Raw genomic sequence first — 15,450 nt, 5'->3', positions numbered from 1 at the left:
TCTCAAGAGGATCTCAAGGCGGTACACATATTAGAGGGGCAGAACTTATGGACTAAGAGTAGAGTGAAAGTGATTTTAGTGAAAACTGTATAAAAGAGGGCCTGTTTGAAAGTAGTTTAGTAAAGAAATAGAGACGATTTAAAAAAAAGGTTGAAGAGATGAACAGAAGTCCAAATACCTTACGACAGATTTGCACATAGACAATTCACAGAACTAAGTAAATTCAGTAGTCACACACAGGGGTCAAGGGAGTTTGGGAATACATAGGACACATAATTAAGCAAAGACCTGGGAATTAGTATAGTCATGCCCAGAAACAGCTAACTAGGCATAGTCACAAAATCAGACATAAAGAACAGACTCACATGCAGGGGAACATGGATTTGGGGAATTCATGGTGGTAAATATATAACAAGTAAGTGATGATTGGTGTAGACATGCTCAGAAACAAACATAAGGGGAAATATACTGATCTCAAGGGAGGGATAGACATGCTAATAATGTAATCTTCAACTACAAGTTTCACAACAAAACCACAAATAGAAGCAAATTAGAAACAAGATGAACTGAAACAATAAGAGAATCATATTGTTGTTGGAACTTTGAATTGAAACTAGGGCATACCAGTAAAGAGGATGGTGAGCAGAGTGAAAGAACAAGAGAACACAAATGGTTAACCTTGGCTTGCAGCCGGCTAACTTAGAGCAGTAGCAAGTAGCACAAGAGAGAGAGCAGAAATTTTTTAAGTATGAGAGATAGTTTTGAACCCAAGAGTCTGTGTCTATGCTAATGAAAGACTAGGGTATATATAGTTTGAAAGTAGGTAGTAAATAAGGTAAAAAAAAAATCACAGTCCATCTGTAATTAAGGAACTTGAGATCAATTAGTCAGGAAATCAAGATAAGTCCCCTTTAATTGAAGAGTTAACTTTGAACCGTAATAGACATGTGCCAAATAAGGAAATAAATCTTGTAAGGCTAGACATACCAATCAAGGAAATATTTTTCTGCACAGTACAAGAATACAATATGTAATAGAGGCCAGGTTCAGTACATATAAATCAAGGAAAGACTTGAGCAATCAATTAACAACATAATTGACCATCGAATAAGGTCAGAAAAACGTTCTACAAGGTAAAAATCAGTAGAATAATCATTAAGTATCAATCACGATGATTCTGGGATGCAAGAATAAGAGGTAACACTGATCTAACACCACTCTATAAGAACAAACACATGGTAAGCAAAATCAGAACCCTAAGAGGTCGAGTAGGGCAAGAATCACAAAATTAGGGATTCATGTAGAGCATAGTCTGAATTAGTAAGCTAAGCATGATACAAGTAGGAGAAGTGAAGAATCAGAAACATTGGTGAACCAAATAGAAAAAATCACACAATAGGCAGGGATAACCACAACTAAAAATCATAACAAACAAACGTAGGGCAAAGAATCACAGAATCATAGAAACATACAGATTATTGAACATATTGTCAAAACAAAACTCAGAAACATAAGGTTGAGGCTAACAAATTAGGGTTTTCAACATAAACGAGTTGAAAAAGGAGTAAAAGCATAGGATCGTTCGAGATATGCAAAGAATAGAATTTAAAACAAGAATAATCGATTTAAACAAAGTGTAGAAGAAGTCCTGAAAAACCCTAATTTAAAAAGAAAGTAAAACAACTTGAAATCGATGATTTTGCAAGAGAAGTTCAAGAACAGTGTAAAACATAAAAGGAGCAGACTTGAATCGTTTAAAAATAGCCTAGATCTAGGAGGTGTAAACAAAAATTAGGGTTTCAGAAGAAACCCAAATAGAAACGGAAGAACCTGTTTAGAACTTCAATGATCGTAACCAATATAATGTGATTTTGCTCAAAATCACACTGGAGAAGCCATGAACAGCCAAAATAGCAACCCTAGACATAAGTCGGCATGGCCTAGGGACCTTGAAGGCCTTAGAGAAGATGAGGAAGGCAATAGAGGAGCCATTGGAGGCTTGGGGTTGAAAGGTGGTCACCGGAGAAGATCGAAGAATGAGGCGGCGGTTGAAGAGGGATTAGGGTTAGGTTGGTGAAAAGAGAGGAAACAAGAGCTTCTGAAGGCGGCGGACTGTAAAGAATGGCTAGGGTTAGGAGGTGTTAGGGATTAAAAAAAGGAAAGAATGGGTATGGACCGTTGATCTGGGAGATCAACGACCAAGATTTGATCGGGTAGATGGATCAGGTAAGTATATGTATGGTATGGGTAGGGTATTTTAATAAGAAATTGGGTTGGGGTTGGGTCCAATTTGGGCAGCAATTGAAATGCCAAATACGACTATAATTTAAATAGCTAATTTTCCCTATTTTAATTTATAATAAATAATGAGCAATTTCTGGAAAATAATTTAATATGAAAAAATGATTTAAAATATATAATTGTCATTTTAAAAATATAGGGACCAATTTTACGCACATAAAATGTAATTATACACTAAATGGGCTAACATTACAATTATATGCAATTTAGCTTAAAAAAATACCAAATGCAATTATAAAAATGCATAAAAAATATATTAACCATATTTTGGCATAAGTATAGAGATTAAATGAATAAATCATCATAACAATAATTTGGAAAATAATTATTGGGGATTTTATGAATAAAATGGAAGAAAATAAATCAATTTAAATCCTTAAAATTATGGAAAAAATTATAAAAGCCTTGTGCATGCTTATATATGCATATATATGCCATTTCAAAGGTATATATGCATATAAAAAATATATAGGGAAAAATGGGGCATCAACAGCTGCCCGTCTTTACCTTGGAAAGATGAAAGAGTTTTCGAATAAAGAAATGATGGTCAATTTTGACCGGATGGGAGGTTTTGAAAGATGGAGGCTGAACTACAGTTTTCGAGTTGCCTACATATCCCTGAATTTATAGGAATCAGGCCATGTGTAGTTCTGGATTCACCCGTGGAGTAGGCCAATGAAATTATTGCAAGAACGGACACGAGATGCGGAAGCAACTACGGTGAGCGGTAAAGGCTTGGGACGGTTGGAGGGAACTGGAGCGAGATTGCTCCTGCTAGGATAGTGGTTTCTTACTGGTTACCTGCAGATAAAAGATGCTACAAACGTATTTGCGAAAATTTAAACATGATGCAAATTCCCTTCGGACCATGAAGGTTGTCTTCGGACGGTTAAAGATGACGTCCTTGGACCATGACGTCCTGGGCCATGAATTGTTTAGTGAGGGATTTGCAGGCCATGAAATGTTGTTCTCGCACCATAAAAATGGTGCCTCCGAACCATGACGCCTTTGAATAATGATATGCAAGTTCGATAGATCCTCAGGCCATGGTATGGTGTCTTCCGGCTATGAGAATGATGCCTTTAGACTATGATGCCTTCGGATAGATTGGCGATGTTTTAGCCCATGATATGAAAAAATATGATGTAACAAGACTAGGCTTAGTCTTGTGAAATGGAGGGCAGAGCTTAGCCCGACTGAAAAACAAATAGATAGTAGTAGAAATAGAGCAATATCTATGCAAAGAGGGACAGTGCTTAGTCACGTGCCAGTGAGGAGGCAAGGATTAGCCTTATGCAAATGGAGAGGAAAGGATTAGCCTCGTGCAAACATGGAGTCAAGGACTAGACTCATGCAAATATGGAGGCAAGGATTAGCCTCATGCAAATATGGAGTCAGGGATTAGACTCATGCAAATATAGAGTCAAAGATTAGACTCATGCAAACGCGGAGTCAGAGATTAGACTCATGCAAATGGGAGGCAAGGGATTAATAAATCAATTTAAATCCTAAAAATTATGGATAAATTTATAAAAGTCTTGTGCATGCTTATATATGCATATATATATATATATATATATATATATATATATATATATATATACCATTTCAAAGGTATTTATGCATATAAAAAATATATAGGGAAAAATTGGGTATCAACATTTATGAGATATGGGAAAGGTTATGGCGTTACATACGCACCATCACCTGATCAGCTGATATACGTTGATGATGTTGCCCACAGTGGCCGAGATGATATGATGGGATGCCCTCAGAGGCTTGATGATGTTATGTACGTACAGACCTATGCATTACATGAAATTTATATGGATATGCATGACACTATAAATATTTCATGATTTACAGAGCTATCCAGACTTACAGGTTGAGTCCTTTACTCCATGTTTCTTCCATGTTCTTTATATAGTGATTTACATGCCTTACATACTCAGTACATTATTCGTACTATCGTCCTTTTGTTGGGGGCGCTGCATTCATGCCTGCAGGTATAAATAATCAGTTTGACGATCCCTCACAATAGACGAGATTGTCTTCAGTGAAGGATCGGTAAGACTCCACCTCATTCGGAGTACAGCCGAGTCATTGACTCATCGTGTCTGAAATTTTCTACAGACTTATGGGTAGGCCGGTACCCTGTCCCATTTGATGTCAAATAATCTTAGAGGCTTTGTAGGCAAAGGTTCTCTTTGTATAGTATGTTAGAGGCCTTAACGGCCCATATGTATTTATGTTCTTAAGAACGATAGTTTATTGATACAGTGTTGCCCACTTACAGTTGTACATTATGAGTTGTGGCCATGTGGGCCCATGATAGTTTCAAAAGGAATGAGTTGAGCTAACTTGACCTATGTATGTTCCAGTTTTGGTCGAACGATAATGAGTTACAGAGTGGTTAGCTCGAGCCAGCACGACACCGAGTGTCAGCCACGCCTCCCCAGGTTTGGGGCGTGATAGATGCATTAGAGAAAATAATGCATGCATTAACTTTTGCTATTAGTAATCCCTTGCTTGGTACACTTTTTCAACGTATGTATTACTAATGCAAGTATCAGTTAGACAACCTATTTGGTATTATCTTATCTATAACTAATACATAGAAAATATGGTATTAGCAATACCAAAGTATTAATGCATGCAGTAGCATGATTAAAGACAAAATTATCCTTAAAGTCCCTTAAAGCTAAAAAAACATAGAGTGCATTTTTGAAAACAATTATTTTTCTTAAAATTATTCAATACATTTTAAATTTTAATACACCACACCAAAAAGTGGATAAGAAATAATCTCTGAATAACTAATGCTTGCATTACTAACCCATGCATTACTAATTCCTACATTATTAATACACCTTATTCAACACTATTCTTGTACACCCTACCAAACGACCCCTAAATATTGTTATATCGTGTGCATATAGGAACACAAAATCAGACTAGTAAATAATTATAATTTAGGGAGTAGTAGAATTTATAGTACATTTGTTAGAATAATGATATATTATGCTACTGGTGTATTGAAACCAAGTTCTATAGTACAACATCCACAAGGTCGGTAAAGAGCATAATATGCTACAAAGTAATTCAATCGTCCTAATTTATGTGATATTTTTTCTTTTTAGTCGGTTTAAAAAAGAGTGATACATATCTAAATTTAGTAACAATTTAAACTTAAAATACCCAATTTATCCTTAATGAGATGAGTTACACACACGAATATTTATGACTTATTTTAGACCATAAGTTTCAAAAATCTTTCTTTCACGACCCGAAATCCCAAACTCGATGCCATGATGGCGCCTAACGTCCACTTGCTAGGCAAGCCAATATTAATTCACAACTATTCGATTTTAGAAATTAAAAGGCAGATTAATAAGAAAGTAAAGTTGTAGAACATCAAAATATATATAATAACTCCAAACACATTGTCAAGTCTAATCCAGGAAGTTGGTGTCACAATACATGAGCTACTAAACAAAATATTACAACCAAGGTCTGAAATAAAAATACAACATTTTGAAAGAAATAAACAGTACATAAAATAAGAAGGGGCTTCAGGGTCTGCGCACGCTATGCAGCTCTACCCTCAAGTCTTCGAATGAATAACAGTCCCGAGCATGCCTCCACTAAATGCCGTTGGGACCAATACCAGAATCTGCACAAGAAGTGCATAAGTGTGGTATGAGTACAACCGACATCATGTACTTTGTAAGTGCTGAGCCTAATCTCGACGAAGTAGTGACGAGGCTATAACAAGGCACTCACTATAAATCTGTGCGAGTATAAGTATAAGAAATAACAAAAAGAGAGAAAATAACAATTGACATAAAAATCAGAACAATAAATATATGCCATAGGGCCCCAAAATATCATTTACTCTCAACTCCACATCACAACATAGATACAGAACCAACAGTAAAAAAACAGTCATAATAAGTCTTCTCCGTTGCGGCGCACAATCCAATCCACGCATATCACATACCGTTGCGACGCACAACCCAATCCTAATCAATATCTCAATATCCATTGCGGTATAAAACTTGATCCCAAACAACAATATCAGTAGTCGTTGGAGCGTGCAACCTAATCCCAAACAACAATATCAATACTACAAATAACTACGACATAACTCTCAACATAAGAGAATGGAATAAAAGCAAGAAAGTAATCTAAGGCAAACCAATATAATAAACTGGAGAAAAATAGAAACAAGTAAAAGCAAATTAGATCTGTCAAATGGGTTAGGCTGACCAGGTTCCAGACCGACCCTGACCGATTTCAGACGGTCCTGCCTGGCCTAGTGATAAATAGATAATTAAAGGTATAGTACAAGTAAAAACGGACAATAGGTAGAAACATGATGCACGAAACATGCAGCAAAAGAGAGCATGTAACAAGGAAGACATTTAACAAAGAAGAACAAGTAACAATAAATGCATGACATGAATAGTTGCACAAAGTAAAAGAAGACATGATATAGTTGAAATGCACATTTAAAAGCCCACTTTGCATGCTTAAACCCATGACGATACATATACACTCGTCACCTTACATATACGTCATCCCCACACATAATTCAAGTAACAAAAAGACCAATCAAGTCCTAATTCCCTTAAGTCAAGGTTAACCAAGATACTGATCTCTTTCCACAACAAACTCAACAATCAACCACGGCTTTGCCTTTTGAACCAGCCTCCAAAACAACCGAATCTAGCCAATTATCAAACAAATAATCCAGCATAAGCTTTAGAAACTGTCCACGGATGAAAAAAGTATATTTTGATCATTTTTAAAAAAGTCAAATCAACCCCACTTTCACTTGGTCAAAATCTGAGATTCGAGCCAAAATATTTGATTATCCATTCACCCCCGAGCTCGAATATGTGATTTGTCTCAATCTCAATTTTATAAAATATCTAAATTATACCCAAACCCTTAATTTCTATCATGAAATTCATAGATTTGATGCTAAAAATTCATATTCATTAGTTGGAATTGATTGAAAACTAGTTAAACATGCTTATTAATGAATTTAGAAAGAAACAATCTCTTTAAAAATCGCCTGTAGAGTACTTAGGGTTGAAAAATGGTATAAAATGAGTTAAGTCCCGATTTTCCCAATCTTTTACCCACCTGTGTTGTAATTGCGAACCCTTATTCGTAATTGCGATGTCCGCAAATGCGATCAGTGCATCAGACATCCAGAAGTCGCAAATGCGACATAACCCTCGCATTTGCGAAGCTTCTCGCCATCGTAAATGAAGCTTAGGCTTCACATTTGTGAAGCACTCTAAATCATTTCAGTCATCACAAAAGCAAATACTGGCTCGCAAATGCGAAACCATCTCAGTATGCCAATGCGAGCATTTTATCGCAAAAGCGATACCCAACCCCAATAAGCGAGGCTCGCAAATGCGAGCCAGACCTTGAAAATGCGAGCTAGACCTTGCAAATGCGAGCCTAACCTCGCAAATGCCAGATCTGTAGGCTTGCACTAGCAACTACTGAGCTCCAGCAGTTCCAAACCCATCCATAATACATCCAAAACTCACTCGAGCCTCTCGTGCTCCCAACCGAACATGACACAAGTGTAATAATGTCATACAAACTTTCTCGCAGCCTCAAATAGTCAAAATAACAACAAATAATAAGAACCGATCATCAAAACTCAAGATTTCAACTTAAGAACTCAATTTTCACAATCTTTCATATAATGCTTCGAAACACGCTCTGGTCACTCGGGACCCCAACCAAATTAGCGTACAAGTCCAAAAATATCATACAACCTACTGAAATTGTCAAAACACTGATCTGAGGTCGTATACCAAAAAAATTGACCGGGGTCAACTCTAGCCTCATTTTAAGCCAAAAATTATTTTTTCTTCAAAATTTCATATAAAAGCGTTCTGAAAAGCGATATGGAGAACACACACAAACCAATAAACATCAAATGAAGATATGAAAGATCTAGGAATATAAAAATAAAGGTTAGTACTCAAAATGACTCATTGGGTCGTCACATTCTCCACCTCTAAAAGAAATGTTCATCCTCGAACGGACATAGAAAAGTATGTGAATGCTCAACTGATAGCTGTTGTTGTAGGTGAAATATGTTAGAGGTAAAAACTGGTACAGTGACCACCAAATTCCATAGAGCATGCCCGTAACATGTCCTCCAATATCTGAATAGTGCGCTCGGACCATCAGTCCGTCTGAGGGTTAAATGTGGTACTCAGATCGATCCGCGTTCCCAACTCATGCTGCATGGATCTTAAAAAATGCAATGTGAACTTCATGTCTGTGTCATAAATGATAGAAATAGGCACGCCTTGCATGCGAATAATCTTCCGGATGTAAATCTAAGCCAAACTCTTTGAACAATAAGAAGTCATCACCGGAATTAAGTGTACAGACTTACTCAATTGGTCCACAATAACCCAGATTGCATAATATTTTCTCAAGGTTCGTGGTAAGCCTACTGCAAAATTCATAGTGATACGCTCCCACTTTCACTCGGTATCTCCAATCTCTGAGTCAAACCACCCGGTTTTTTATGCTTATACTTCACCTGTTGATAATTCAAACACCGAGAGACATAAGCAACAATATCTTTCTTCATTCTCCGCCATCAATAGTGTTGTTTCAAGTCACGGTACATCTTCGTGATACCTGGGTGAATGGAATAATGTGAATTGTGAGCCTCCTCAAGGGTCAACTCTCTCAACCCATCAATATTTGGAACACAAATCCGCCCCTAAAACTATATAACACCGTCATCTCCAATCACAACCTCTTTGGTACCACCCCACTGCACTATGTCCTTCAACAGCAACAAGTGACAAACTGGCGAGCCTTGATACAATCCAACAATGATGAATGTGACATAACACAAACGAGAACCCAGCTAGGATCCAAAATATCCAACCTCACAAACTTATTAGCCAAAGCCTGAACATTCATAGCTAGTGGCCTCTCCACTACTGGTAAATATGCCAAACTACCCATACTCTCAGCCTTCCTACTCAATGTATCATCCACTGTATTGGCCTTCCCTAAACAATATAATATGGTAATATCATAGTCTTTCAGCATCTCCAACCATCTTTGTTATCACAAATTAAGATCTTTTTGCTTAAACAGGTGTTGGAGACTATAATGGTCGGTATAGACCTCACATGGAACACTGTAAAGATAGCGCCTTCAAATATTCAGTGTGTGAACAATGGAAGCCAACTCTAAATCATGTACATGTTAATTATTCTGATGATCCTTCAACTGTCGAGATGCGTAGGCAATCACCTTATTGTCCTGCATCAATACCTCACTAAGCCTAATACGTGATGCATCATAATACAAGGTGTAGGATCCTGAACCTGTAGGCAATACCAACACTGAGGCTATAGTCAATGTATTTTTGAGATTCTGAAAGCTCACCTCACACTCGTCAGACCATTTGAAAGAATCACCCTTCTGGATCAATCTAGTCAAAGGAGTTGCGATGGATGAAAAACCCTCAACAAACACCCAAGAAGCTTCAAATCTCTATAGCTAAAGTAGGTCTAGGCCATTTTGAAACTACCTTAATCTTCTTTGGATCTACCTTAATACCCTCAGAAGATACAATATGGCCCAAAAAGGCAACCGAGTCCAACTAGAACTCACACTTCAAAAACTCGGCATATAGTTGGCGATCACTCAAAGTCTAAAGTACTATCCCAGGATGCTTCTCATGCTCCTCTTTGACTGCGAGAGTAAACCAAAATATCATCACTGAAAACAATCATGAAGGACTTCATATAAGGCTTGAACACTCGGTTCATCAAATACGTAAAGGCTGTTGGGGCATTAGCCAAGCCAAATGAGATAAGATGCCCTAATCTTTACCCGATGGTAGCCATATCTCAAATTAATCTTGGAAACACTTTGGCATCCTGATGTTGGTTAAATAAGTCATCAATGAATCTATGCACATCATCATCGATCCATCATTTTTCTTCACAAACAACACCGGTGAACCCCAAGGTGAGACACTAGATCTAATGAATCCCTTGTCAAGAAAATCCTGCGATTGCTCATTCAACTCTTTCAACTCAGCTAGGACCATATGGTATGGTGGGATAGAAATGGGCTGAGTATCCGGAACTAAGTCAATACAAACGTCGATATCCCTATCGAGTAGCATAACCAGAAAATATATAGGATACACCTCTGGAAACTCTCTCACCACTAGAACTGAATCCATAAAAGGAACCTCCGCAGTAGAATCACGGATATAGACCAAATACGCTAGAAACCCATTCTTGACTATATGATGAGCCTGCACATATGAAATGACCCTTCTAGTGGAGTGACTAAGAGTCCCTCTCCACTCCAATTGAGGCAATCATAGCATGGCTAACGTCATAGTCTTGGCGTGACAATCGAAGATAGCATGATACTGTGACAACCAATCCATGCCCAAAATCAAATCAAAATCTACCATATCGAGTAACAGAAGGTCGACCCTAGTCATATAGCTCCCGATAGTGACCAAAAAAATACGATAGATTCGGTCCACCATAATAGAATCCCCAATGGGCGTAGACATATAGACATGAACACTCAAAGTATCACTAGACATATCCTAATATGAAGCAAATAAGATAACACATATGAATAAGTAGAGCCCAGATCAAATATAACCGATACATCTCTATGGCAAATCGGAACAATACATGTGTTAACTGATCAAACGACTATGCCTTAGGTTTAGCTGGGAATGCATAGCAATGGGCCCGAGCCCCACTAATTTAACTCTGCCTCTCGGATATCATCCTAGCTAGTTGGCTGAGCAGGTTGTGGAGCAACCGGTGTCGAAATCATGGCACGAGTACCCTACCGTGGCATGCTACTATGAAGTTTGAGATAATACCTCCTGATATGACATGTATATCCACACTCAAAACACTCTCTCTACTGATGTGGCTATTGAATTTAGGTCTTACCCTAACTAGCTGGATAACCACTGTGATAGCTCTAAATTGGTGGTGCACTAATACGAGATAAATGTGCACTGTAGGCTAGCTGCTAAGGATGAGACCCATAAGAACCATGACTTACCGAAGCATCGTGTGATACTTGTCGTGCTGACTAAACCGGCATGATAGGATGGCCTCTACCGAATGAACCCCATCCTTCAAACAAGGCACCACTGAGAACACCAAAATAACGAGGCCTCTTCTCAGATGTCGTCTCTACCCTAACCTCGAATCATCTCGATCCGTCTACTAATCTCTACAACCCATGTGAAAGAAATATCATCCTCAATCTCTCTGACCATTTGTAGCTTGATACCATAAGTTAGGCCATCTACAAACCTCCACACCCTCTCCCTCTGAGTAAGGATTAAGATGATTGTATGGCAGGATAAGTCGGCAAATCTGGTCTCGTATTGGGTAATAGTCATGCTACCCTACTAGAGGCGCTCAAACTGGCTGTGAAAGTCCTATCTTAGAGGAAAAAGGATGAACTTCTCTAAGAATAGATCCCAAGTGAGTGGAGGTGAACCTACTGTCCTACCCCAAACATACTCCTACCACAAACTTTTAGTGGAGCCATGCATCTGAAATACTATGAAGTCGACTCCATTGAACTCCACTATACCCATGTTGCGCAATACCTCATGACAACAGTCCAAGAAATCTTATGGGTCCTCAGAAGGTGTACCACCAAAGTGAATAAGAAACAACTTGGTGAACCTCTCCAACCTCTGTAGCCCTTCTGATGCCATAGCGGGTCCCTCCCTAGACTGTGTAGCAATAACAGGCTTAACTACTCTAACTGCTGGAACTACTAGAGTCTGATATGCGTGAGCCATCTTCTCTAGAGTGTGAGTAGTGGGAGTCTGAGCTCCCCCCAGCTTGAGAGACAACTGGTGTTACAGAAAATATACTGGCCTAGGCCACACTCTCCATAAGACCTACCAGGCAGACTAGGGCATCCTGAAGTACAAGGGTCGCAATGAGCCCCTCTAGGACCTGAGATTTTCCAACTGGCATGGTTTGGGCAGGAATCTCCTCATCCTGCTTGATCTGAGGCTCTGTAATAGGTGCTACTATGCGGGCTCTAGGCTGAGCTCTACCTCAGCCGCGGTCTCTACCCTTGGTAATGATGGAAACCTGGAGCTCCATCTCTTGACCAGTTATAAATGTTGTACGTGTCCTCACCATCTGTGAGAGAACAAGAATAAAATGATTCAAGCTCAATAATAGAATAAAATCGCGCGATAGAAAAAGAAAGAAGTGAAATTTTTCCTAAAGCCTTATATCCTCTAGAAGATAAGTATAGACATCTCTGTACCGATCCTCTAGACTCTACTAAGCTTGCCCATTACCATTGAGACTTAGGCAATCAAGTGCTCCGATACTAACTTGTCATGACCTGAAATCCCAATCTGGGGACCATAATAGCGCCTAATCTCCACTTGATAAGCAAGCCAACATTAGTACACAACTATTCATTTTTAGCAATTTAAAAGCAGATTAATAAGAACTTAAGTTGTAGAACTCCAATATATATATATAATAACTCCAAACACATTGTCTAGTCTAATCCTGGAATTTGGTGTCACAAGTACATGAGATATTAAACAAAATACTACGACCAATGTCTGAAATGAAAATACAATTATTTGGAAGAAATAAACAGTACATAAATTAAGAAGGGGACTTTAGGTTCTATGAACACTATACAACTCTACCTTAAGACTCCAAATGAATAGCAATCCGAGCACGCCTCTATGAACGCCACAGGGACCAATACCAGTAACTGCATAAGAAGTACAAAAGTATAGTATGAGTACAATCGACCCCATGTACTCTGTAAGTGTTGATCCTAATCTCGATGAAGTAGTGACGAGGCTATAACAAGGCACTCACTATAAGCATGTACGAGAATAAGTAAAAACAATAACAAAAATAAAGTAAACACCAATTGACATAAAAATTAGAACAAAAATACATAATAGAGGGCCCCAGAATATCATTTACTCTCAAATTCACATCACAACACGATATAGAACCAATAGTCATAATAAGTCTTCTCCGTTGACGCGCACAACCCGATCAACACATGTCACATCAATACCAATAGTGTTGTGGCGCACAATCCGATCCCAATCAATATCTCAATATCCATTAGGCTTGCAACCCGATCCCAAACAATAATATGAATAATCATTGAGGCATGCAATCCGATACCAAACAACAATATAAATACTACAAACAACTACGATATAACTCTCAACATAAGACAAAAACCTATCTGACTAGACTTACACCCGATACGAAGTAGAAAAATGCTCAACCACCTCCTAACATACTACCCTAATACTCGACCTCGACACCTTCCTATCAAGGGCCATGTCCTCAGAAATATGAAGTCGCACTGTGTCCTAGATGATCACCTCAACCTAATACTTTTTAGGCCGCCCTATACCTCTTATCATACCTGTCGAAGCCAGCCGCTCACACCTCCTTACCAGAGCATCTAGGCTTCTCCTCCGCATGTGACCAAACCATTTGAGCCTCACTTCCCGAATGTTGTCATCCATAGGATCCACGCCCATCTTTTCTTGAATATCTTCATTCCTAATCTTATATATCCTAGTGTGCTCGCATCTACCTTAACATCCTCATTTCTTCTACTTTCACTTTTGTATATGTGAGTTCTTAACTGGCTAACACTCTACCCTATACAACATGGTTGATCTAACCACTGCTTTATAAAACTTACCTTTGAGTATTGGTGACACTTTCTTGTCACACAGGACTCCAGATACTAACCTCCATTTCATCCACTCCACCCCTATACGGTGTGTGACATCCTCATTGATTTCCCTATCCCCCCTGGATAACTGACCCAAGGTACTTGAAACTGCCTCTCTTGGGGATGACCTGTGATTCAAGCCTCATGTCCATGACTGTTTCCCTTGTCATGTCGCTGAACTTGCACTCTAGGTATTCTGTCTTAGTCTTGCTCAACTTGAAACCCTTAGACTCAAATGTCTGTCTCCAATCCTCCAGCATTTTGTTAATGCTTCCTCGTGTCTCATCAATCGAAACTATGTCATAAGCGAATAACATACTCCATGACACCTCCCCTTGAATATAGTGTGTCAGTGCGCCATCTCCAGGGCAAATAACGGGCTAAGCGCATATCGTTGGTGTAATTCTATAACAACCAAACAATGCTCTGAGTCGCCTCTCACTATCCTAACCCTAGTCTTAGCTCCATAATACATATCCTTAATCACCCTAATTTAAGTTACCAGCACAACTTTTACCTCCAGGAATCTCCAAAGAACCTTCCCAGGGACCTTGTTATACGATTTTTCCAAGTCAATAAAGACCATGCACAAATCTTTCTTCATATCCCTGTACTCTTCCACCAATCTCCAAATAAGGTGGATAGCTTCTGTAGTTGAATGATCTGACATTAACCAGAACTAGTTGTCGGATATAGACACATCCTCCTCACCCTCACTTCTACCACCCTCTTTCAAACTTTTATGGTATGACTTAGTAACTTAATACCCCTATAGTTGTTACAACTCTAGATGTCACAAACTTTAGAAATTTCCCATGAATGAAAAAGTTTCAATTTTGATCATTATTGAAAAAGTCAACAAAAGTCAACTCCAAACTCGCTTGGTCGAAATTCGAGATTGATTCAGACCAAAATCCAATTATCCATTCACTCACGAGCCCGGATATGTGATTTGTTTCAAAATTCGACCTCAATTTAAGGTCTAAATCTTAATTTTACCAAATCCCTAACTTCAACCCAAAATTCCTAATTTCTACCATGAAATTCAAAGATTGATGTTAAAACTTTATGAAAAGTAGTTGGAATATTGATTGAAAATTATTTAAAGATGCTCACCAACTATAACGACCCGACCAGTCATTTTGATAATTAGCATTTAGTTCGGTGGCTTAAGGTCTTAAGCAGCTTCGCATTATGTATTATGACTTGTGTGTGTGGCGGCTTTGATTTTTGGATGATTAAGGATTTATTTGGAAGAACAATTCTTATTTTAGAAGCTTAAGTAAAAAGAGTTGATTCGGTTTTTATGTTGTGTAGACGACTCCG

General features: G+C 38.4%; 1 protein-coding gene across 1 annotated transcript; it reads right to left on the bottom strand.

Annotated features, from left to right (window-relative positions):
- Positions 1–14,195: 14,195 nt before the first annotated feature.
- LOC138881369 (uncharacterized) lies at positions 14,196–14,794 on the bottom strand. The gene is made up of 2 exons (XM_070161592.1): positions 14,627–14,794; positions 14,196–14,504 (listed from the first exon to the last, which is right to left on the bottom strand). Exons 1-2 carry the CDS (start codon positions 14,792–14,794, stop codon positions 14,196–14,198), a joined length of 477 nt encoding a protein of 158 aa, XP_070017693.1.
- Positions 14,795–15,450: the final 656 nt, after the last annotated feature.

The sequence above is a fragment of the Nicotiana sylvestris genome, chromosome 11, assembly GCF_000393655.2.
Source record: "Nicotiana sylvestris chromosome 11, ASM39365v2, whole genome shotgun sequence".
Classification (NCBI taxonomy): Eukaryota; Viridiplantae; Streptophyta; class Magnoliopsida; order Solanales; family Solanaceae; genus Nicotiana; species Nicotiana sylvestris.
The sequence above is the reverse complement of the archived record's forward strand: the minus strand, read 5'-3'. Positions and strand labels throughout refer to the sequence as shown.